We start from the raw sequence: 24,765 nt of genomic DNA on the forward strand, positions 1-24,765 counted from the left end.
TGCGGAAGCAACATGAGTGGTATGTTCCAATAACCTAATATGTTTGTTTCTATTACTAAATGAGCAATGTGGCATATGAATTTTCATGCTGTGCTGATGTAATGCCAGGTCAGCACTTTGTCCAAATTGCACTCTTTAACACCTTCATCTTTCATCTTCTAGCCACCTGTCCTGGTATCTGTGCATGTGGATCTGTGTTACATGTTGTGTAATTTTGCCTGAGAGTTTGGTGGGGACAGATGCTCTCTCAGCATTTAAGAATCATCAGGGTCAACACATTAAAATACCATGGAAGAGGAGGCTGTAGACCAAGTGCAGATAAAAGGGAATGGTGTAGTTTGGTGTTTGTTGGTTGGTGTGGATCTGTTAGGCTGAAGGGTTTGTTTCTAAACAGTATGACTGAAAAACTGTAATGCTTTGAAAAATACCTTGATGTTTCATGACATAAAGGTGCTACATGCTTCATGTCTGATTCCTTTTGAATGATGATATTGGAGATCTTTTAATGAATGGAAATTTTTAATATGTTTAATTGACAGTTTTTAAATATGACCCATTCTAATATTACAACAAAATGTTTAAACTGATGGGTTAGCATAAACTAAAATTCTATGCTTCAGTTGGGTAAGTTAGGTTGCCAAAAGGATTAGATGAAATCCAACGCACAGAAAGCCCTGGCTATTTTTGTAGCTTTCTCATGGTCACAATGTGATCAGATGTTGTACTTCATTGAATAGTTCTACTAAATTAAATTTTTATCTGTTAATCATACAGTAGAAGCCTTGGAAGGGGAGATTATCTGGATAAATTGTTAATGCTCTAGGATACATCTCGTAGGTGACTTCACAATTTTTCTGAAGGGACTAGTGTCATTGTTTCAAAACATTTTGGGCAGAGTTGATCTTTCGTTAGAAATTAAAATCACTGCTGCAAAGCCTTGTTGCACCTTGGAGCTTATTTTTGTTAATTTATGTTGAAGATTTGTCCATTTAAATTGGTTCCAATCTTTTCATTTACAGAACCACAATGACTTTGTTTTCAGTGCCTTTAAAATTCCTCAATTTTAATTTTATAGTGATTATTCTGATTTTTGCAGACAAGACCAACATTTATTGACTATAACTGACTCAAGGCCACTTCAGAGGGCTTTGGTATGTTAATCACATTGAACTGGAATTCATTTTGGGTCCGACTGAATGAGGATAGCTGATTCTCCTTTCCCAAAAAACATTTGTGGATGAGCTGTTTTTCATAACTTAATGATCCTGGACTACTAGCTTTTTAACTTCATTAAAACCAAATTCAATTCTTTTCAAAGTATCATTTTGGAGATCTAACCTAGATCTTCTGTATTAAAAATCCTGTAATTTCTACTATCAATCAAACAAATGCATGCCTTTTTATTAGCTACAGTTAATCTAGTCTCCTTTAATGCTAAGCCAAGTTACTTTGTTTTAAAAGTGTTCTCTTTTATGTTGCAAAGCTTATATTTTTTTTAAAAAAAGCAACACACTTCACCATTTGCTTAGGTCTAACATTTTAATGTGCGAGAATTCATCCAAGTATAAAATATTGTCTCTGTGTAATTGTATTCCTGTCATTTTGTGGGACCATAAAACAGTGTATTTTAAATAGAGTTAGGCAGGTAATAAAAGGTAAATTTAGAATCAATGTTTGGAAGCTATTCTTAAACCAGAGAGTGGTTAACATCTGGAAAATTTTAGTTGGCAGAATGACAGTGAACACCAAAGAATGAAACAATGCAGGATAGGTTAATTTAAATGAGCTCAATTACATTTTTCTCCCTTGCCTTAAGATCTTAACTGAAAATCCTTGAATGCAATTGGTTTAAGTCAGTGCGAATGTAAATACATAAAGCATGGTAAATAAGGCCAGTGAGCATCAGGTGCAAATAGCCACATGGGGAAAATTATGTTGTGCTGTTGAAACCCTGCTGATAAAAAACACACAGCTGGGCACATTGAATACAAAATGGGGAAGGAAATGGAGAAAGGATGACTGTTGATTAAAGAGAACATTGGTTTTATTGAGTCTCCAGGAAAGAATAAGAACAGAATCCATTCGGCTGGACTCAATGATTACCATTGCATCTCTGACATTTTGAAAGGAACTTGAATAAGTTCAAATCTACATAGCAGTAACAGAGGGCTTGATTTTTCCAATCTATTGTGGTGTAGTCACAATTTAAATGGACAGAGAGGGAGGTAGCATTTGAAGTGTTTGGAAGAATTTTTTTGACTGTTTCTTGCCAAATGAAGATCACATTTCTGGATTTGGTTCTTAGTAATATGGTGGGTCTAGCAATGACAGAGGAATGTTTAGAGATTAAATAATGATTTAAATCGTTATTTAAATAGTTATTATTTAATTGGCCTATTGAAAAGAACAAGATATAACCTGAAGTATAAATACTTAACTGGAAGAGTACCAGTTTCTGAACACCACTCTCCTAGGCAGATTGGAATCTAAAATTTGCAGACATCTAGAAATAATGTATAGTCTCAAAAAGAGGTGGTTTGGGTCAATTCCGTCCAGGAAATGGTAGGCCACTGGCAGCCAAAGCTCTCTGAATGTTGGTGTAAGATGCAACTGAGGTACGGTACATCATACAATTATTTTATGTTTTACTCAAGGGATGTGGGCGTCACTGGCTTGACCAGTATTTAATGCCCTGTAGCTGTTGGTGAACTGCCTCCTTGAACTACTGTAGACGATCTAATGTTGAAACACCCACAGTACTATAAGAAATTCTAGGACTTTGATCTAACAACAGCAAAAGAACAGTTATATAGCTCTGTGACTTGGATGGAAACTTGCAAGTAGTGATATTCCCAAATATCTGCTGATCATGACCCTCTAGATGGTAGAGGTCATAGACTTGACTTTGCAACTCCTTTGACAGCACCTTTCAATGAGTTGCTGCAGTGCATCTTATAGATGGTGCTTACAGCTTCCACTGTGCATTGCTGGTGGAGGGCCTGAATTCTGGTTGCAGCAGCAGCACGAGCGGGAGCTTGGAGCAGGAGCCTGTCGGGAAGCCGATGAATCACTGTTTTTGAATCTTTAAAAAGCTTACCTTGTGAATAGGCGGAGGGACGCTGAGCAGGAGCCGACACGGGACTGGTGAGTGAGTGAGGTAATATATTTGTGAGGTTACGTTACCCGAAACACTACCCGGGTAGTGTCTCCCACCCATCCTCCTCCTCTAACCAAAAGAAAAGGTTCTGTGTGCCTGATTGGTAAGGTAACAAGTTTATTTTTTATTCTTTATTTTTTAAGTCTTGGGAATTTAGAATAATGGGAACAGAGATCAGGGCAGTTGAATGTTCCTCCTGCAGAATGTGGGAGGTAAGGGTCACCACTAGTGTCCCTGCTGACTACATCTGCGGGAAGTGCACCCAACTCCAGCTCCTTGAAAACCGCGTTAGGGAACTGGAGCTGGATGAACTTCGGAGCATTCGGGAGGCAGAGGGGTTATTGGGAGGAGTTACAGGGAGGTAGTCACTCCTCAAGTACAGGAAAAAGGCAGATGGGTTATGGTCAGGGGAAGGAAAGGGAACCGGCAGGCAGTGCAGGGATCCCCTGTGACCATTCCCCTCAACAATAAGTATACCGTTTTTGATACTGCTTGGGGGGGTGGGGACTTATCAGGGGAAAGCAGTGGGGCACCGGGCTCTGGCACAGAGTCTATCCCTGCTGCTCAGAAGGGAAGGGGGAAGAGGAGCAAAGCATTAGTCATTGGGGACTCCATAGTTAGAGAGACAGATAGGAGGTTCTGTGGGGACGAGAGAGACTCATGGTTGATGTGTTGCCTCCCAGGTCCCAGATGTCTCTGATCGTGTTTTTGGGATCCTTAAGGGGGAGGGGGAGCAGCCCCAAGACGTGGTCCACATTGGCACCAACGACATAGGTAGGAAGAGAGATGGGGATTTAAGGCAGAAATTCAGGGAGCGAGGATGGAAGCTGAGAGCTAGGACGAACAGAGTTGTCTCTGGTTTGTTGCCTGTGCCACGTGCAGGTGAGGCGAGGAATAGGGAGAGAGGAGTTGAACACGTGGCTACCGGGATGGTGCAGGAGGGAGGGTTTTGGATTCTTGGATAATTGGGGCTCTTTCTGGGGTAGGCGGGACCTCTACAAGCAAGATGGTCTTCACCTGAACCAGAGGGGTACCGATATCCTGGGGGGGGAAATTTGTTAAGGCTATTCGGGTGGGTTTAAACTAATTCAGCAGGCGGATGGGCACCAAAATTGTAGTTCATCGATAGAAAAGGTTGAGAGTAGGGTGGTCCGAATTAAAGCTTCAGGGAAGTAAGATGGCACCGGCAAGCCAGAAGATGGTTTGAAGTGTGTCTACTTCAATGCCAGGAGTGTCTGGAATAAGGTGGGAGAACTTGCAGCATGGGTTAGTACCTGGGACTTCGATGTTGTGGCCATTTCGGAGACATGGATAGAGCAGGGACAGGAATGGTTGTTGCAGGTTCCGGGATTGAGATGTTTCAGTAAGAACAGAGAAGATGGTAAAAGGGGCGGAGGTGTGGCATTGTTAGTCAAGGACAGTATTACAGTTGCAGAAAGGATGTTTGGGGACTCGTCAACTGAGGTAGTATGGGCTGAAGTTAGAAACAGGAAAGGAGAGGTCACCCTGTTGGGAGTTTTCTATAGGCCTCCGAATAGTTCCAGAGATGTAGAGGAAAGGATAGCAAAGATGATTCTCGATAGGAGTGAGAGAGACAGGGTAGTTGTCATGGGGGCCTTCAACTTTCCAGATATTGACTGGGAACACTATAGTTCGAGTACTATAGATGGGTCAGTTTTTGTCCAGTGTGTGCAGGAGGGCTTCCTGACACAGTATGTAGATAGGCCAACAAGGGGCGAAGCCACATTAGATTTGGTAGTGGGTAATGAGTCCGGCCAGGTGTTAGATTTGAAAGTAGGTGAGCACTTTGGTGATAGCGATCACAATTCTGTTATGTTTACTTTAGTAATGGAAAGGGATAGGTGTATACCACTGGGCAAGAGTTATAGCTGTGGGAAAGGCAATTACGATGAGATTAGGAAAGATTTAGGGAGCATAGGATGGGGAAGGAAACTGCAGGGGATGGGCACATTAGAAATGTGGAGCTTATTCAGGGAAAAGCTTCTGTGTGTCCTAGATAAGTATGTACCTGTCAGGCAGGGAGGAAGCTGTAGAGTGTGGGAGCCGTGGTTTATGAAGGAGGTGGAATCTCTGGTCAAGAAGAAGAAGAAGGCTTATGTGAGGATGAGATGTGAAGGCTCAGTTAGGGCACTTGAGGGCTACGAGGTAGCCAGGAAGACCTAAAGAGAGAGCTCAGAAGAGCCAGGAGGAGACATGAGAAGTTGTTGGCAGATAGGATCAGGGTAAACCCTAAGGCTTTCTATAGGTATTTAAGGAATAAAAGAATGACGAAAGTACGATTAGGCCCAATCAAAGATAGTAGTGGTAAGTTGTGTGTGGAGTCGATGAGATAGGGGAAGCACTAAATGAATATTTTTCAATAGTATTCACCCTAGAAAACAACAATGTTGTCGAGGAGAATACTGAGATACAGGCTACTAAACTAGGTGGGATTGAGGCTCACAAGGAAGAGGTATTAGAAATCCTTCAGAGGGTGAAGATAGATAAATACCCTGGGCCGGATTGGATTTATCATCGGATCCTCTGGGAAGCTAGGGATGAGATTGCCGAGCCGTTGGCATTGATCTTTAACTCGTCATTGTCTGCAGGAATAGTGCCAGATTACTGGAGGATAGCAAATGTGGTTCCCCTGTTCAAGAAGGAGAGTAGAGACAACCCTGGTAATTCGGGAGTAACTATGACTCTCTAAGCTCATGGCTAAGCGTTGTATAGTAGGTCTTGAGCTGTCTTAGTTGCCCACTATGACGTTTTGACGTATTTTTGGCGCATAGTGTGTGTCGTGCCTCCCTGTTGGCCCCGCCGGTAAGCCCAGCAGTCCTGGCTGCTGCGTGACCAAATGACCAGAAAATGTACGAGACGGCCGTGGTCTGTACAGACCAACACTCAAAAAACCAGTATGAGTCTCCAGTTCCACTGGAGCAGTCCGGTTGGGAAGCGTCCCGGACAAACAACCTCCCCGCAGCATCGTCCACAACCGCGAGCTGTGAGAAATCATTCGGTTGTACGTGCGTAACATCCGCAACAAGGTCCATCTCGGTCCAGGTCCAGATCGAGACAGCGACATAGAGACATTACCTACTACCATACATGGAGCTGAGTTTGGTCTGACAGGTGCCGGCTCACCCTGTATTGGATGACACAGATAACGTTGAAGAAGGCACCGTAAGGGCAGCCTACCTTGCAGTTGAGATAAGCATTACCACCCAAACCTTCTACAACAAAAGTTATCGAGACGCTGGGCAGAGACAAAAATAACTGAGGCTGGTGAGGAAATAGCTGATGCAACTGCCTTCATGGAAGAAGTTGTTATCGAGCCAGTATACGACATTAAGGCTCACTCTGTCACTGATACTTGACAGCTCTCCAGTGACAAGTGAGCAAAGCCAGGGGGCACGGGTCCCGCTGATAATGATGATAACAACCAGCCTCACGTAACACCAGTATCATCTGGTCCTTGGTCTGTGGTGATACTAGAGAGTAGACAAACATCGAGCGATGTAAAGACTTGGAAAAGGCACTCCCCGGAGTGTTCCAAAATAGACCAGTGAGCCTTACCTCAGTTGTTGGTAAAGTGTTGGAAAAGGTTATAAGGGATAGGATATATAATCATCTAGAAAAGAATAAATTGATTAGGGATAGTCAGCACGGTTTTGTGAAGGGAAGGCAGTGCCTCTCAAACCTTATTGAGTTCTTTGAGAAGGTGACCAAACAGGTAGATGAGAGTAAACCGATTGATGTGGTGTATATGGATTTCAGCAAGGCGTTCGATAAGGTTCCCCACAATAGGCTATTGTACAAAATGCGGAGGAATGGAATTGTGGGAGGTATAGCAGTTTGGATTGGAAATTGGCTTGCTGAAAGAAGACAGGGTGGTAGTTGATGGGAAATGTTCATCCTGGAGAGCAGTTACTAGTGGTGTACCGCAAGGGTCGGTGTTGGGTCCACTGCTGATTGTCATTTTATAAATGACGTGGACGAGGGTGTAGAAGGATGGTTTAGTAAATTTGCAGACGACACTAAGGTCGGTGGAGTTGTGGATAGTGACGAAGGATGCTGTACATTGCAGAGAGACATAGATAAGCTGCAGAGCTGGGCTGAGAGGTGGCAAATGGAGTTTAATGCAGACAAGTGTGAGGTGATGCACTTTGGTACGAGTAACCGGAAGGCAAAGTACAGGGCTAATGGTAAGATTCTTAGTAGTGTAGATGAGCAGAGAGAACTCGGTGTCCATGTACACAGATCCTTGAAAGTTGCCACCCAGGTTGACAGGGCTGTTAAGAATGCATACAGTGTTTTGGCTTTTATTAATAGAGGGATCAAGTTCCGGAACCAAGAGGTTATGGTGAAACTGTACAAAACTCTGGTGCGGCTGCACTTGGAGTATTGTGTACACTTCTGGTCACCACATTTATAAGAAGGATATGGAAGCTTTGGAAAGGGTGCAGAGGAGATTTACTAGGATGTTGCCTGGTATGGAGGGAAGGTCTTATGAGAAAAGGCTGAGGGACTTGAGGCTGTTTTCATTAGAGAGAAGAAGGTTGAGAGGAGACTTAATTGAGACATATAAAATAATCAGAGGGTTAGATAGGGTGGATAGGGAGAGCCTTTTTCCTCGGATGGTGACGGCGAGCACGAGGGGGCATAGCTTTAAATTGAGGGGAGAAAGATATAGGACAGATGTCAGAGGTAGTTTCTTTACTCAGAAGTCAGGGAATGGAATGGTTTTCCTGCAACGGTAGTAGATTCACCAACTTTAGGTACATTTAAGTCGTCATTGGATAAGGATATGGACGTACATGGAATAGTGTAGGTTAGATGGGCTTGAGATCGGTATGACAGGTTGGCACAACATCGAGGGCCGAAGGGCCTGTACTGTGCTGTTATGTTCTGTGAGCCAGTCAAGTTGTCTATTTTGTGCCTGAGGTAATAGGAACTGCAGATGCTGGAGAATCTGAGATAACAAGGTGTAGAGCTGGATGAACATAGCAGGCCAAGCAGCATCGTAGGAGCAGGAAAGTTTGACGTTTCAGGCCTAGACCCTTCTTCAGAATAAGGAAGGGGAAGAAGGTTCTGAAATAAATAGGGAGAGGGGGGAGGCAGATAGAAGATGGATAGAGAAGAGGATAGGTGGAGAGGAGACAGACTAGTCAAGGCCGAAGAGATTGAGAGAGTTGCAATAGGAAAGAGATCCACTGAAGTTTTTCTGGAGGGAGGAGGGTAACTTCTTCGGGGTAGACATCCTTCGAAGAGGCTTCGCAGTGGGGCTAAAATTGTTTCAGAGACCATAGGAACTGCAGATGCTGGAGAATCTGAGATAACAAGGTGGTAGATATGTTGTTGGAATTATACTCATCCAGCCAAGTGGAAAGCATTCCATCACCCTCCTGATTTGTAAATACTAGACAGATTTTGTGGGGATGGGAAGTTTTACTTACCTCTGATCAATACTAATGGCTCAATGTTGGTCATTGGTAACCCCAGGATGTTGATGGTGTGGAATTCAGTGATGTTTATGCCATGGCATGCACTGGGATAATGGTTAGCTTCCGTCCCTTTGCACAAAGTTATTGCCTGGTGCTGGTATTGCACAGATGTTGTTTGCCAGTTATTGGCTAAAGTCTGAATGTTGTCCAGCTTCTGCTACATGTGTGCATAGTCTGCGACTTCATGAGGTCAGCCATTTACGATGTTGGTCCAAATTGGATGCATGAGGTTAGAAACTGCATGGCAGTACTTAAACAAGCAACAGTGTCTAAGTTAATAAAATGTCCGCCTAGCTGAACTCGCCCTCACACTCAACAACTTCTCTTTTGACTCCTCCCATTTCCTACAGACTAAGGGGGTGGCCATGGGCACCCGCATGGGCCCCAGCTATGCTTGCCTCTTTGTAGGCTACGTGGAACAGTCCCTCTTCCGCACCTACACAGGCCCCAAACCCCACCTCTTCCTCCGGTACATTGATGACTGTATCGGCGCCGCCTCTTGCTCCCCAGAGGAGCTCGAACAGTTCATCCACTTCACCAACACCTTCCACCCCAACCTTCAGTTCACCTGGGCCATCTCCAGCACATCCCTCACCTTCCTGGATCTCTCAGTCTCCATCTCAGGCAACCAGCTTGTAACTGATGTCCATTTCAAGCCCACCGACTCCCACAGCTACCTAGAATACACCACCTCCCACCCACCCTCCTGCAAAAATTCCATCCCCTATTCCCAATTCCTCCACCTCCACCACATCTGCTCCCACGATAAGACATTCCACTCCCGCACATCCCAGATGTCCAAGTTCTTTAAGGACCGCAACTTCCCCCCACGGTGATCGAGAACGCCCTTGACCGCGTCTCCCGTATTTCCCGCAACACATCCCTCACACCCCGCCCCCGCCACAACCGCCGATCCCCCTCGTTCTCACACACCACCCTACCAACCTCCGGATACAACGCATCATCCTCCGACACTTTCGCCATTTACAATCCGACCCCACCACCCAAGACATTTTTCCATCCCCTCCCCTGTCTGCTTTCCGGAGAGACCACTCTCTCCGTGACTCCCTTGTTCGCTCCACACTGCCCTCCAACCCCACCACACCCAGCACCTTCCCCTGCAACCGCAGGAAATGCTACACTTGCCCCCACACCTCCTCCCTCACCCCTATCCCAGGCCCCAAGATGACATTCCACATTAAGCAGGGGTTCACCTGCACATCTGCCAATGTGGTATACTGCATCCACTGTACCCGGTGCGGCTACCTCTACATTGGGGAAACCAAGCGGAAGCTTGGGGACCGCTTTGCAGAACACCTCCGCTCAGTTCGCAACAAACAACTGCACCTCCCAGTCGCAAACCATTTCCACTCCCCCTCCCATTCTCTAGATGACATGTCCATCGTGGGCCTCCTGCACTGCCACAATGATGCCACCCGAAGGTTGCAGGAACAGCAACTCATATTCCGCCTGGGAACCCTGCAGCCTAATGGTATCAATGTGGACTTCACCAGTTTCAAAATCTCCCCTTCCCCTACTGCATCCCTAAACCAGCCCAGTTTGTCCCCTCCCCCCCACTGCACCACACAACCAGCCCAGCTCTCCCCCCCCCCCCCCCCCCCCACCCACTGCATCCCAAAACCAGTCCAACCTGTCTCTGCCTCCCTAACCGGTTCTTCCTCTCACCCATCCCTTCCTCCCACCCCAAGCCGCACCCCCATCTACCTACTAACCTCATCCCACCTCCTTGACCTGTCCGTCTTCCCTGGACTGACCTATCCCCTCCCTACCTCCCCACCTATACTCTCTCCACCTACCTTCTTTACTCTCCATCTTCGGTCCGCCTCCCCCTCTCTCCCTATTTATTCCAGTTCCCTCTCCCCATCCCCCTCTCTGATGAAGGGTCTAGGCCCGAAACGTCAGCTTTTGTGCTCCTGAGATGCTGCTTGGCCTGCTGTGTTCATCCAGCCTCACTGTTTATTATCTTGGAATTCTCCAGCATCTGCAGTTCCCATTATCTCTAACAGTGTCTAAGTTGCTGTTTAGCAAATGCTACGTTGTAACTCTGTTAATCTGCCTACTATAAATGTGTTAATAGAGAGTAGACCAGATACTAATTGACCATTTCGGGTTTGTCCTGTCTTACTGCCAGGACATATTTGGGCAACTTTCCACATTGCAGCATAAATGCCGCTGTTATAGATGGGCTGGCAAGGCTAACTCCAGAGAACAAGTTTTTGGTTCTAGTGCCAGAATATTGTCAGGTCTAAGAGCTTGTGCAGCATACAATGCCTTCAGCCATTTCTTGATATCACTTGGAGTGAATCAAATTGCTGGTGTCTGTGATGCTGTTGACCTCCAGACAAGGCAGATCGAATCGTCCACAGTTGCAGATTTAAACACATTGTTACAAAGCTACCACAAATGCAGAAATTGCATTTTCTTAAACAGATTAAAATGTACCTGCACCAAGTCCCAAGATGCTGCTTGGTACATTTTGCTAATAAAAGGAAGCTGGTGTTTCCTCAGTATATTTCCTCTATATTTGAAATCAAGTTACTGATATAACACTGAACCGCTTTGGGATAGATATTTTCATATCAATCCGTAAGTAATGTTATTGCGCCTGTCTGGAACAGATAAGACTTGAGCCTAAGCCTCCTGGTTCAGAGATAGGGACACAACCGCTGCACTTCAAAAGCCCCTCTTTAGGCTGTGAAAGATGCTATACAAATACAACTTATTTGCAATGCTAGGAAGAGCCCTCAGTACAGTTGATTTTAACAAGATGTGTTTTTTCTTAAATTTCTTTGAACATTGGTGTTGTTTTCAAGATCAGCGTTTTTGTTGCCCAGCCCCAATTGCTGTTGAACTGAATGTTTGCTGGAAGGCATTCAGAAAGAACCACACAACTGTGGACTGGGGTCACATGTGAGGCAGACAGGGTAATGATGGCAGATTTCCTTCCTTCGTTGACATTTATAGAATCGAAGATTTTTTTTTAAAAAAAATTCCTGGTCACCATTACTGAGACTTTCAATGATGGGTTTTATTAATTGAATTTAAATTCCATCAGCTGCCATGATAGAATTTAAACCCATGTTCCTGGAGCATTAGCCTAGACCTCTGGATTACTAGGTCAATGAAATTATTTCTAAGATCCCAGCTTTTCCTGAAGTTGGTCGGTGGTAACCGCAATGTATGAACTAGGAACTGAACTAAATTACTCAACCCCTTCAGACTATTCAGCCAATCAATAAGATTGTGGCTGGTCTAATTGTGACCTGAAAGCCACATTCCTGCTTACCCTCATAACCTTTGACTTCCTCATTACATTTCTGTCATGATTCATTAGCGATCTTTTGTGTACTTAAATAGCTCCAATCCAATTAGAAAATACACGATTTCCATGATCATATAGCATTGTAAGGCAATTGCTGTTCAGATCACTTATCAGCATTAAGTACAATTGTAGCATGTAACTTCTAATGCTGTTCATTGAGGTGTTATTGCAGACAATTTGTACCATGGCAGCACTATCGCTGATTAAAAAGCAATAGCCCACGTAGTCAGGTTTCTTCAGCAGTAGTTCTTATTTTTCTACTTCCACAAACATTCAATTGTGAAAACATATTTGTACTTTTAAAAAATTGCAGTTTTCAAGAATTTGGAGGCATCCATGGCAGTATAATTATTTAAAGTTGTTATTTTTGATGAAGGTATCCATTCTTTTGTATTGAAGGTTGACTTTGTGATTCAAAATGAGTGAGACAAAAAGGAATTTTTCTTTTGGTATTTTGGAGTTTTTGATTCAAGATAGACACACAGTTCTTAGCATTTTAAAAATTGGCTGTTTCAGCATAAAGCATTCCCAATTCTCTCTTGTGTGGAATGTCTGCTTCTGTTTGCTGTTGGTTAATCTATTGGAAAATTTTGGAGAAAATGGCTCAGAGGTGACTTAATTGAAACATATAAAATAATCAGAAGGGTGGATAGGGAGAGCCTTTTTCCTAGGATGGTGACGGCGTGCACGAGGGGGCATAGCTTTAAATTGAGGGGTGAAAGATATAGGACAGATGTCAGAGGTAGTTTCTTTACTCAGTGAGTAGTAAGGGAATGGAACGCTTTGCCCGCAACAGTAGTAGATTCGCCAACTTTAGGTACATTTAAGTCGTCATTGGACAAGCATATGGACGTACATGGAATAGTATAGGTTAGATGGGCTTGAGATCGGTATGACAGGTCGGCGCAACATCGAGGGCCGAAGGGCCTGTACTGTGCTGTTATGTTCTATGTTCTAAAATGTGCTTAATATTTAATTGTTTATGCAGCTCATAGTAATAGGCTCTGTTGTGATCTAAAAACATTGTATTTGTTCAAAATAGAGAGAATTTGCTTCATTTTATGAACAAGTAGGTTGATGTTATTTGTAAATGTTGGATAGCTTATATTTGTCATGTCACAGAATCCTGTGTTTTTGCAGTGCATTAAATGTTGAATTACTGGGACAGCTGAGCAGAGGCGATCGTCTCTGAAAAATTATAGATTAGACAAATCAGCAATCTTATTACTTGTTCATTTGACAGACTTTGACTTTAATAATCTTGACTTTTATTTGAAGAAATCAGATTAGATTTCCTTGCAGTTACTGTCTTATCTCATTTTTATCTTTTATTGTATATTTGAGTGCATTGTAGGGCTAGCACATCTGATCACACAACTTACTGGATTAAAGAAATCTCTAAAACATGAGCAACAATTTCAGTCATAAATTTTAAGTCTTAATAGAGCAAACTTCATTTTGGTTCTAGTGGATTTGTTTGTTGAATGCATGAGATTTATTAATCGTTTTAATAAGAACAGCAAAAAATATATAGAACAAGTTGTAATTTTGAAGACAACATCAACTCTTATTAAGTAGTGATCTCTATTAGAAGGATTAGGAAAATTGTCATCTGTAGTGCTACCAAATTAAACCTTATTGCCCAAGAGAAGCTTGGGGCTTTGTATCTTGTATGTACTTGGCTCTGGCATGTGGGAGTGAATAAATTACGTAGAAGAAGGTCTTCAGATTCTTAAAATTACTGTACTCAATATTGAGTCCTGAAGGCTGCAGGATTCCCAAGCATAAAATGAAATGCTGATCTTCCAGCTTGTACTTGGCCCGGAAACATGGTGATGTGTTCAAGTGACAGGTAACTGAAAGCTTGGGGTCATTTTTCCAAACAGAACAGTATGTGTTCTGTGAAACAATCACACTTTTTCTGGGCTTTGCCTCCCCATTGTAGAAAGTTCCCAATGGGCTTAATAGTAGAAATCAGTGGCTATGGCTTTTGATTTGATAGATTTTGGAGATATTTGGAATAGCTACTTCGAACAGCACGTTCTAGACCCAACCAGTGACCAGCTATATTGAACCTGGTACTGTATAATAAGGCTGGATACTAAATGATCTCACAGTGAAGGCACCCCTAGATGGCAGTGATCATTGTGTGATTTTGTTTTTGCATTTGGTTTGAGGGAGAGTGGATTATGACAGATTTTAAATGTAAATAAGAGCAAAGAAAACACAATTGTGCAAAGATAGAAGACGTGCCAGAAGATTGGACAGAATACTAAAGCAAAGAATTACTACAAATGAATAAAGATCAAAAAATATTAGAGAACGCTAGCCGGAACTATAAAAACAGTAAGAGTTTCTATAGGTTATTTTGAAGAGTAAAGTGAGCTTTGATCTTTATATAAAAAAAAGGAATTAATAATGGAAAATGAGGCAACAATGGATGAATGGATCAGGAATTGTGTATCAGTCTTCCTTATAAAGGATAAAAGTAAAATCCCAGAAGCAACTATAAACGAGGAAAGGGAGGAAGGATCCAACTTGCATGGGTTTGGGCAGTACGGTGGCTCAGTAGTTAGCACTGCTGCCTAACAGCGCCCAGGACCTGGATTCCATTCCACCTTCTGGCTACTATTTGCATTGAGTTTGCACATTCTACCCGTTTACATGGGTTTCCTCCCACAGTCCAAAGATATGCAGGTTAGGTGGATTGGCCATGCTAAATTGCCCATAGAGTCCAGGGATGTGCTGGCAATATGGATTAGCAGTGGAAAATACCGGTTACAGGGATAGGGTAGAAGGTCGGAGTGGATTTTTTGACCTGAATGGCCTGCTTCCACACTGTAGAGATTCTGTGATTCTATCGGTTATGACTACTCAGTCCCCAGTATTATCTGACTTCTCTTCCCTGGCTTTCTATCAACAATTTCCACGTCTACCTACTTCTTGTCCTCCCCCGACCCCCCCAACTTTTTTTCTCTGAGTTCTGTCTCCACTTACCCACTTACTCGTCATTCTGTGCATCTTTCAGCCCTCCCCCATCAACCCCACACACAACCATACCTCCTATCATTTGCATCAATACCACCCCTTCACTGTTGCATTAGTTCTGAAAAGCCATCAACAGATTCAGTGTTAACTGTATTTCTGTCCACAGATGCTGCCAGACCTGCTGAGTTTCTGTTGCGTTTTTTTCTTTGTTTCAGAATCTTTTCTTTATTGTGAGTCGAATTGAATACAAAATTAAGAGGGTTGTTATTCAGTTATACAGGGCACTGGTGAGATAACATCTGAGTACAGTATATGTTTGTCACCTCGTTTAACAAAAGAATCAAATGTTGACAGTTCGGAGACGGTTCACTGGGCTGAAACTTGGAATGAGTGAGTGGCCTTATGAGGGGAGGCTAGTTTGTATCTGTTCAATTTTAGGGAGCAAGAAATGACTTGACTAAAACACATCAAACTCTGAGACGGTGTTGACATCATTTTCTGGGATAATCTAGAACTAAAGGTCACTGTTTACAAATAAGGGTTTGCCCTTTTTTTAAACAAGGGATTAGGTGAAATGTTTTTTTTCCAGAATATTGTGTCTTTGGATCTATCTTCATGAAAAGATAGTGGAGGCATATATATTTTTCAGGCAGAGGTCACGGGATTCTTGGTAACCAAGGGAGTGAAAGGTTGTCAGGGTAGGTGGGAAAGTGAATTTGACATTACAATCAAATCAACTATTATCTTATTAAATAGCAGAGCAGGCCTGAGGGGCTGAATGGCCTACTCCTGCTCCTTCTGAACAGACTGACGGACTTGTTGAGCCATTTCAGAGGGCAACAAAGCATTGCCCATATTGCTGGGGGCCTAGAGTTACATAAGTCAGACAGGGTAAAGATAGCAGATTTTCTCCTGTAAACATCACTAGTGAAACCGATGGGTTTTTTTATGACTATCAGCAGTTATCTCGTGATCACTATTACTGAGATTAGCTATTAATCAATTGAATATAATTTTCACTAGTTGCCAACCCACGACCCCCAGAGCATTATTGGCCTGGGACTCCAAGTTATAGAAGTTATAGTCTACTGATGTTATCACCATGCTGCCAATTCATCTCAGTGAACCTAGCCACAAATGTGAATAAATATGCATGTCAGTCATGCTGTAATTGAATGACAGGCTGACTATCTCATTCTCATTCCTGTGTTCCACTAGCACTGATGAACAGAGAAATTCTGCAATTTTGATGCATATTTTGAAATGTTTTCAGTCAATCATTTTCAGTCATTCACAGAATGTGGGTGTTGCTGGTTGCACCTGCATTCATCGCCTCTCCCTAATTGTCCTGTAGCAGGTGGTGGTGTGCTCACTTCACTGCTACAGTCGTAGTGGGTATGTGGGCATGCACAGTACTGTTAGCTTCCTAGACTTTGTCCCAGCACCAGTGAAGGAATGGCAATACATTTCCAATTCTGGTGAATGGCTTTGCAATGGAACATGACAGAGCTTCCGAAGATCAGTCATACTTGACTAGAAACATTAACGTTGTTTCTCAATCTACAGATGCTGCCAGACCTGAGTTCATTCAACAATTTCTGTACTTGTAACTCCTTAATGTCTTGCTTGTGCTTCTGAAGGTGAAGTCCGTAAGGATGTGTATAAATATTCAGTCTGATCATTTCTTTCATTTGAATTTGGAAAGTGTAAGAAATGGATCAGTGATTTTTAAGACAAATAAATCGGGAGCAAATACACTGGAGCTTGCCATGAGAATTTTTGCCTACAAATATTGTGCGCATGTTAGCACTGGAAGCAGTCAGTTATGAAAACAGTGATTATGTTACTGGATTGGATATCCAGATCCAAGCTTCCCAATTCTGCTCCAACAGCTGCGGAATTTAATTAATTAAATCTGAAATAACTCTAGAATTAGTAATGATGAAATAAAGATATTAGATTTTCAGGAAAAGAACTGTCTGGTTCACTAACAGTGTAGCCTATACGTGATTCCAACAATGTGGTTAACTCTTAACTGCCCATTGAAATAGCATCCCAAGCCATGCCATTTCATTCAGGAAGGTCACTGTCAACCTTCCTGCAAGCATCCTGGTATATCCATGAAAGATTGAAACTGTCTATCAGCTATGATACATAGTTTGTTTGTTCTTGCATTCTAAAACATGGAATAGAGAGAGGAAGGAATATTCCCTCTAACAATAGTGTAAATGAAGGCTTACCCAGGCTTGATCTGATTCTCAATCTGCCTTCTATTTGTCAGAAGGACTTTCTTCTTTTTTTAACTCCCAATAAGCTCTGCATTGTTTAACTTCAAATCTGTTGCACCTTTTTTTCAGATATGTTCAATTTTTGCAGCCGTAAACATTTTAAAATGGCAACGAAATGTGAAATGACTGAATTCTTTATAGCTATAAAGTGAAATCCATGCCTGTACTAACACAATTGCTACTTACGCCTCAGAAGGTTTTTTCCTCTTTGCTCTACTAATGCTGTTTTGCAGCGTGAGTAAGGATTTATGAGGACCCAATTTGAATGAAATGTATGGTTTCAGACAGATTACTGAGGAATGGTTTGAAGATCAAATTCATGATTGTGTATTATGTTAACAGACAGGGATTAAAGGCCTGATAAAAATGCCTCTAGCTTTCATTTTAATCTACTTTGTACAATGTTTCTTTGCTGTTCCAATCTCTCAATGGCTTTTATTTGTTAAAATCGTTTACATCCATTAAGAATAAAAAATTCTTAGTGGACTTGATGGAGTTTTCTTTTTAATGATCTAATTAATTTAAGTGTCTGTTACCTTTTAAAAATGGAAGGGAAGCATTTTAAGCTCCCAATCTGTGTACTTCTATGTTTTTGCAATGATTTTCTTTTTCTCTACTGGTACAGCTGAACTATTGTGTACTCATTTGAATCAATATTTCGCGATAGCTAGTTAGTCCTAGATGTTTTCTTACAAGCAATTAGATCCTTTTATTCAGAAAGTATTCGGCTCTTGGCTTCTTTTGTTTTCATTGCAACAGTTAAATTTCTTGAACCAGTTGGTTCCTAGAGTGAAGAACTAGCCCTCGGTAGTAAAACTATTGTTGTTTTGATGTGTATACTTTTCAGAAGTTGAGATGTAGATGCAAGTGTTCCACCCCACTACCAAATATCTCAGCAATTTTTAAAGATTGTCTTCAGTTGGATCCATTTTGAGTAGAATGTTTAAATAAAACTTCTACACAGACTGGGTGAAAATGTTTTCCATTCTGAGGGTTGACGGAGGCTACCCATTTTCCTCCTCTGCATTAGAATATTGATTAAACATAAAAAAACATCCATTTGAACAAAATTGATGAGATCTATAGTGATCTGTTTGTTGGGTCAATCTGAATGAGCTGAGCCAAGTTAAATTTAGTCTTTGAAACTTGAATTGCAAAATTAAATGAAATTAATCTACCTGCAACATGGTGTCACCTTTGGCAATCATGGTAGTTTTAATACCCAAGTCAAAGTTGAGAATTCAAGCCCCACTCCAGAGACTTCTGACACAATCTAGGCTGGCACTTAATTGTAATTCAGACTATTACTGCAGTAACTGAGTTTGAAAACTACCATTTATTTTCTCGGATGCGTGCAAGAGATGCAAAGGAGCTATACAAAGAAACGGGAGACTTCTCTTGGTGACCTGATCAATATTTGTTCTTGCAGAATAAAATAAGGAATATCAAGAGAAAGGAATGTTCATTCTAACTGCCAATCTATAGTGTAAATTAAGGTTTTGCCAGGTTTTTAGAGAAGCACAATATCTGGTTCTGCCTTCTATTTATGTCATAAGGGCTCTTTCTACTTTTTGGCTCCAAATAAATTCTGTTTTCGTTTAAGTTTCTCACCCACTATCTGAAACATGTGATGTTGTGGGACCTAGTGTGCAAATTGGCATTGGGTGAAGATGATCTATGGATGCCCTTTAGTTGGTGACACCTTGTCAAATGCCTGCTGGAAATCAGGTTAATATACAAAGAGCTTGTGATCTGAGGGATAACTAAATAAAAGACCAATCCTCTCTCCACTCTCACAGGAACAGATTAGACATTCTGGAGTGCCACAGGGAACAGTACCAGGGCTTCCAACTATTTATAACTTGGATTAATGTACCTGGATGAATGAACCAAATACGTGGTCACTAAATTTGCAGATTACATTGGGAGATTAAAAAAAAATTTAAAGAAGAGTCTGCAAAAGGATTTCTTGCACCCACCTGATCTATCCTAAACACACTATTGGTTACTTGGCTTCTTTGCACCCTGGCATCTTACCCAGATGGTACCCAAACCCCTCACTTACCTCACATTATTTCATTTTGATAGCTGCTATCAAACGTTGCTGACTGGGCCTTCAAATACCTGACTACAGCATCTGACTGCTGTGAAAAGGGGTCTTGATTTACCCTCCCCCCGACAGTTCCGCACCAAGAGAATGTCAGAATAGAAGTGCAGCCATGCATTTCTGAAGGAGCGCTGATTGGAATGCCTTGTTGGAAATGTTAAACTCTCTCCTTTTGCGAAGAAAGAAGTGATGGAGTGGCAATCTGCGAGTGATTGTTATTTCTTGGAAACCCTAGTCCAGTATATTCTATATAGATTTATTAAATGCAACATATATGTTTCAAGTGTTCTTACTGACCTATTATATCTGTTTATAGGAATTCTGTAACTAATGCCCTGAACCAAGCAGCTCAGCTTCCAGGTGGTGCAACAGGAAGCTATGAAACAATTCAACATTTCCATGAAATAAAAGAAAACCTTCATACTGTTAAAAGAGATCTTGCTGCATTAGTACAGAGAAATGTAAGTCTTGTTGTAAATTTAATGCTTTGTGTAGAAGCTGCTTATTCTAATATTCTGCAGGAGAATATTTAATGACCCAAATGAACTTCAGTTTAGTTAGTTTTCCTTTTGTATTGTTCAGAACGGAAGCCTCAGTTTATGGTCAGAAATCCTTATGGGGCTGTACATGAAGAAGTAATGTTCAGAAACATAATCTTGGGTGAAATTGAGAGAACTGTGCATGTAAAAACCATTTACATTGTTGTGAAGGAGAAAATATAAACACGACATAACTCTTTAAAATTACTCATTTGTTCAGTAGAACTCTATGTTGAACATTTGGCCCATTCCCATTAAGTGGGTTGAAACCACAGTTGTTTTATTTTTTTCTTGCTCTTTTTGGTTTGATTGTAAGTTACTTGTACAACACAGTACCCAACCAGAGGCAAGGGAGCCTCCAAAATATCCACCTTCTACCTCAACCGAAGATTCCCAGCACCGTTGTCGACAGAGCCCTCAACAGGGTCCAGCCTGTCTCCACATTTTCTGCTTTCATCCTGTCTCTTCCTTCCCTTGACAGCGTTAGAGTTCCCCTTGTCCTTACTTACCATCCCACAAGCACCCAAATCCAGAATATCATTGGATGTCATTTCCACCATCTCCAGCGAGATGCCTCTGCCAGACACACACACCCCTCCCCTCCCTAAATTCATAAGCAACGTTCAGTATCAGATAATATTTTTCAGAATATTAAATGATCCAGAAAAATGTGTTCACCAAGGGCCAGTTTTTGCTTTTAAGTGGCAAACTTGGGAGCAGGTCGTTCCAACTGTGTATTGACTAATGTCTACATTCATTCAGAACTAATACATGGTTATTGTCTTTAACAGCTAAACGCCGAAAAGCCTAAATGCCCGGAATTGCCCCCTTTCCCATCATGTTTGTCCACAACTCATTTCTTCATGTTTGTGGCAGTTCAAACCGTGTTGTTTATTGGTTATATCATGTATCGGTAAGTATGATCTTTATTGATGATGCAGATTGTTATTTGCACTTTGTAGCTCTTAGAAATTTAAATGGTTAACCAAACTTTTAAATGTTAATTTTGATGTATAAAGTGTTGCAAGATGAATAGGTGTTTAAATGTGCTATATTCACTACCAATAATTTTTCTTGGCTAAATACAATTCCTACAAAGAACATGGCCTTTTAATGTAAATTAGCTGAACAACATTGTCATTAAATTCTTAATGCTACACACGTATTCAATCAATGTTGCATAGCATTGTATTTTTCCTTTCTCTTGTTCACACCTAAAGAAATTACTTTATCTTCAGTAAATGCCTGATACTTAGCACCAGGCTAGTCAAAGTTTTTGATCACTATATGGATGAATAATATTGGAAGAAATGGAGGGAGGTGAAATTCAGATTAACATAATGCCCAAAGTGGAAAAGGCCATTAATCTGTTGAGTTATTCTTCCTGCTCAATGCAGGAAGGTGGTGGCTTCATGTTAGTGTTGCTCAACTAATATTCAAGAGGGCCAAGCAATACTCTATGGGTTCAAATTCCAAAACGGAATTGCAGGTGGAATCTAAATTCACGATGTGATGTGCCAGTGTTGAACTGAGGTGGAGAAGGTCAGATATTAGTTTATAGTCTAACAGGTTTATTTGAAATCACAAGCGTTTGGAGCATTGCCCCTTGGCTTCCCTTTGAAATGGCCTAGCAAACCACTCGGTTCAAGTTGATTTGAGATGGATAACAAATGCTGGCCTCCCAGCAATGCCTGCATTCCACAAAAAAGGAAAAGAAGTTGGTGTATATTTTTAATTATTCGTGGCAGTGAGCAGACTTCTTATTCCTATTGAAGACTGTTTGCTTAAGTGAAAATGTTTCATTGTTGAATGGCCTTTCTTCATAACTTGATCTACTGATCATCCTCCTTACAAATCTGTGATCATCTCAAGTGCATTTATATGCTTTTTGAGATAATGCCACTGAAACCACACATCATACTCCAGAACTGGCTTCCTCATAGATCAACATGATTTAGAACTCAATGCTGCAGTTGCTAGAGATCTAAAGTACTTTTTCCTGTTTATCCAGCTTTTGATCCATCTAGATAAATTATCTGTTCAATGGAACTACATAACTGTTGTCAAATATCCATAGAAAATCTGTGAACTGTATCTACTGAAGTAGCTTGTCCTCAAGATTAGCTACCTCTGAAAAGAATCCAGTAAACTTTCCCAGTATGACCTGCTGCTAAATCCCTCCTAACTCTTAAAGAATACCTTCCAGCATCTTTACCAACACAACTGTTAAGACCAATAAATCTGTACTACAATCTTGCCCAGAGATGATGGGAGCTGCAGATGCTGGAGAATCCAAGATTACAAGGTGTGAAGCTGGATGAACGCAGCAGGCCACGCAGCCTCTTAGGAGCACAAAAGCTGACGTTTTGCGCCTTGACCCTTCTTCAGATAGGGGAATGGGGAGAGGGTTCTGGAATAAATAGGGAGCGAGGGGGAGGCGGACCGAAGATGGATAGAGGAGAAGATAGGTGGAAAGGAGAGTATAGGTGGGCAGGTAGGGAGGCGATAGGTTACTCCAGGGAGGAGGTGCATCCACTGTACCCGATGTGGCTTTCTCTACATTGGGGAAGCCAAGCGGAGGCTTGGGGACCGCTTTGCAGAACACCTCCACTCGGTTCGCAATAAACAACTGCACCTCCCAGTTCCGAACCATTTTAACTCCCCCTCCCATTCCTTAGACGACATGTCCATCCTGGGCCTCCTGCAGTGCCACAATGATGCCACCCAAAGGTTACAGGAACAGCAATTCATATTCCGCTTGGGAACCCTGCAGCCCAATGGTATCAATGTGGACTTCAAGCTTCAAAATCCCCCTTCCCTCACTGCATCCCAAAACCAGCCGAGCTCCTCCCCGCCTCCCTAACCTGTTCTTCCTCTCACCTGTCCCCTCCTCCCACCTCAAGCCGCTCCTCCACTTCCTACCTACTAACCTCATCCGCCCCCTTGATCTGTCCGTCCTCCCCGGACTGACCTATCCCCTCCCTGCCTGCCCACCTATACTCCCCTCTCCACCTATCTTCTTGTTTATCCCTCTTCAGTCCGCCTCCCCCTCTCTCCCTATTTATTTCAGAACCCTCTCCCCATCCCCCTCTCTGAAAGGTCTAGGCCCGAAACGTCAGCTTTTGTGCTCCTAAGATGCTGCTTGGCCAGCTGTGTTCATCCAGCTTCACACTTTGTTATCTTAAACTACAATCTTGCCACTTTCTGAATATTGAAACTATGCTTGTTATCTGTGTCTTGTTATTTCCATGTTTATGGAGCTCCAAGCAGTGAAGAGAAGTTTTACTCAACTGATTCTTTTGTTGAAGGGGAGATTTTATTGAAATATGTAAAAGAGAGAAATGACTTAATGGGTGAATTATGGAATATAGCCCCATATAGGAAAGACTAGAATCAGGGAGCACAGTTCTATCAATAAGGGGCGTCCCATTTAAGACGGAGATTTGAGGAGGAATTCTTTGAAAGTTGAGTCTTTTGTTTTCTGGTGAAGAGAATTCTACAGAGGCAGGAATTACCGAAGCTGAATTGAATATTTAAATATCCAGGGAGATGAAAGAAAGAAGTGGATAGGTAGAAAAATGGAGTTGAGGCTACAGTGAGATCAGTCACCACCTTGTTAACTAGCAAAGCAAGTTCAAGTGCCTGATCGGCCTATTTCTGCTCTTAATTCAAATGTTCATAAAATCTTGAGTCATAGCATCATGCAATTTTTTCAAAATTTCTTACCAGATACATTGTATCATAAATGGCGTAGATGTTTGTATATTTAATCTATCCTATAATCTCTAACTTTTTTCTTCTTTTAGAATATTCTGTTGTGACAGGAATCAGCCTACTAAATGAGAAACTAATTTAGCTATGAATCAATTCAATATCTATTCTACCCTGTTTCATCTACAATAGTCTTAATGTTTGTCCTGTTCGTTGACTTTCCTTTCTTACTATTAAAGATGTGAACTTTATCTCTCTTTCTGCCCTCTATAATTTTGTACATTTCTTTCTCTATTTAGTTGTCTTTTATTTTCCTGTTTTGTGAATACTGATCTCCTCTTTTCAATCTGTTTGTATTCTTTAAGTACTTACGTCATGAATATGCAAGTGCAGATAACAGTTTGAGAGATCAAAGTCTTAAAACAAAGTTTTTGAAATATTTCAATCAATGCAATTATTTACAAACAGTTAAGAACAGAAAATAGTTCCTTTTAACACCGTTAATCTTAAAAACCAAATTTGGCTCGAATATTTTTACATAACAGGAATTTCTTAGAATATGCAAATATATGATTTTTTTTTGTGATTACATTGCAACTGTTAATTCTTTTGGTGAGGAGGTCTTCCGAAATCACTTGACATGGATCGGGCTGTCATTTCATTCCAATAAATGATTATCAGGCACAAAAAGTTGTTTGAATTGCCTTTTCTTAGTTTATATCATGAACTTATGTATAAAACTTATATAACAGGATCTGTTATCATGTTGCGGTATTCAACTTAAATAGATGACTGAAAACCATTAATTTTCCAGTTTACAAATGATAGAAATTTCAGGTGAAACTATTTTATTTTACAAATGTAAATGTTACTCTTCACTCTATCCCCCATATCACTTCCTACAACGTTCTTTCATGACTTGTATAATGTAGTTCTGTAACCTGAGATCACATTTCAAGCACTAAGAATTTTTTTTCTCTCTCACAGGAGCCAGCAAGAAGCAGCCGCAAAGAAGTTCTTTTGATGTAATTGTTCTTAGTTTTTACTTTGTTAGTGTACTGGTATGAAACAAAGAAAAACTGTAAATGATGGAATTTTTTTAAAAAAATATTTTTCAACAAACTTAAG

General features: G+C 41.5%; 1 protein-coding gene across 2 annotated transcripts in view; it reads left to right on the plus strand.

Annotated features, from left to right (window-relative positions):
• Positions 1–24,765, plus strand: part of lman1 (lectin, mannose-binding, 1) — a 71,096-nt gene that overhangs the window by 43,489 nt on the left and 2,842 nt on the right. Inside the window, exons 11-13 of one of the 2 annotated variants that reach the window (XM_048543537.2) lie at positions 19,704–19,848; positions 20,718–20,839; positions 24,625–24,662. In XM_048543537.2, coding sequence (XP_048399494.1) covers positions 19,704–19,848; positions 20,718–20,839; positions 24,625–24,661 — 304 coding nt within the window. In that variant the 3' untranslated portion in view covers position 24,662. Of the gene's footprint in view, positions 1–19,703; positions 19,849–20,717; positions 20,840–24,624; positions 24,760–24,765 lie in introns of those variants that run through there. The other variant, XM_048543530.2, reaches the window with a different exon arrangement.

This window comes from Stegostoma tigrinum, chromosome 1 (genome assembly GCF_030684315.1).
Source record: "Stegostoma tigrinum isolate sSteTig4 chromosome 1, sSteTig4.hap1, whole genome shotgun sequence".
Lineage (NCBI taxonomy): Eukaryota > Metazoa > Chordata > Chondrichthyes > Orectolobiformes > Stegostomatidae > Stegostoma > Stegostoma tigrinum.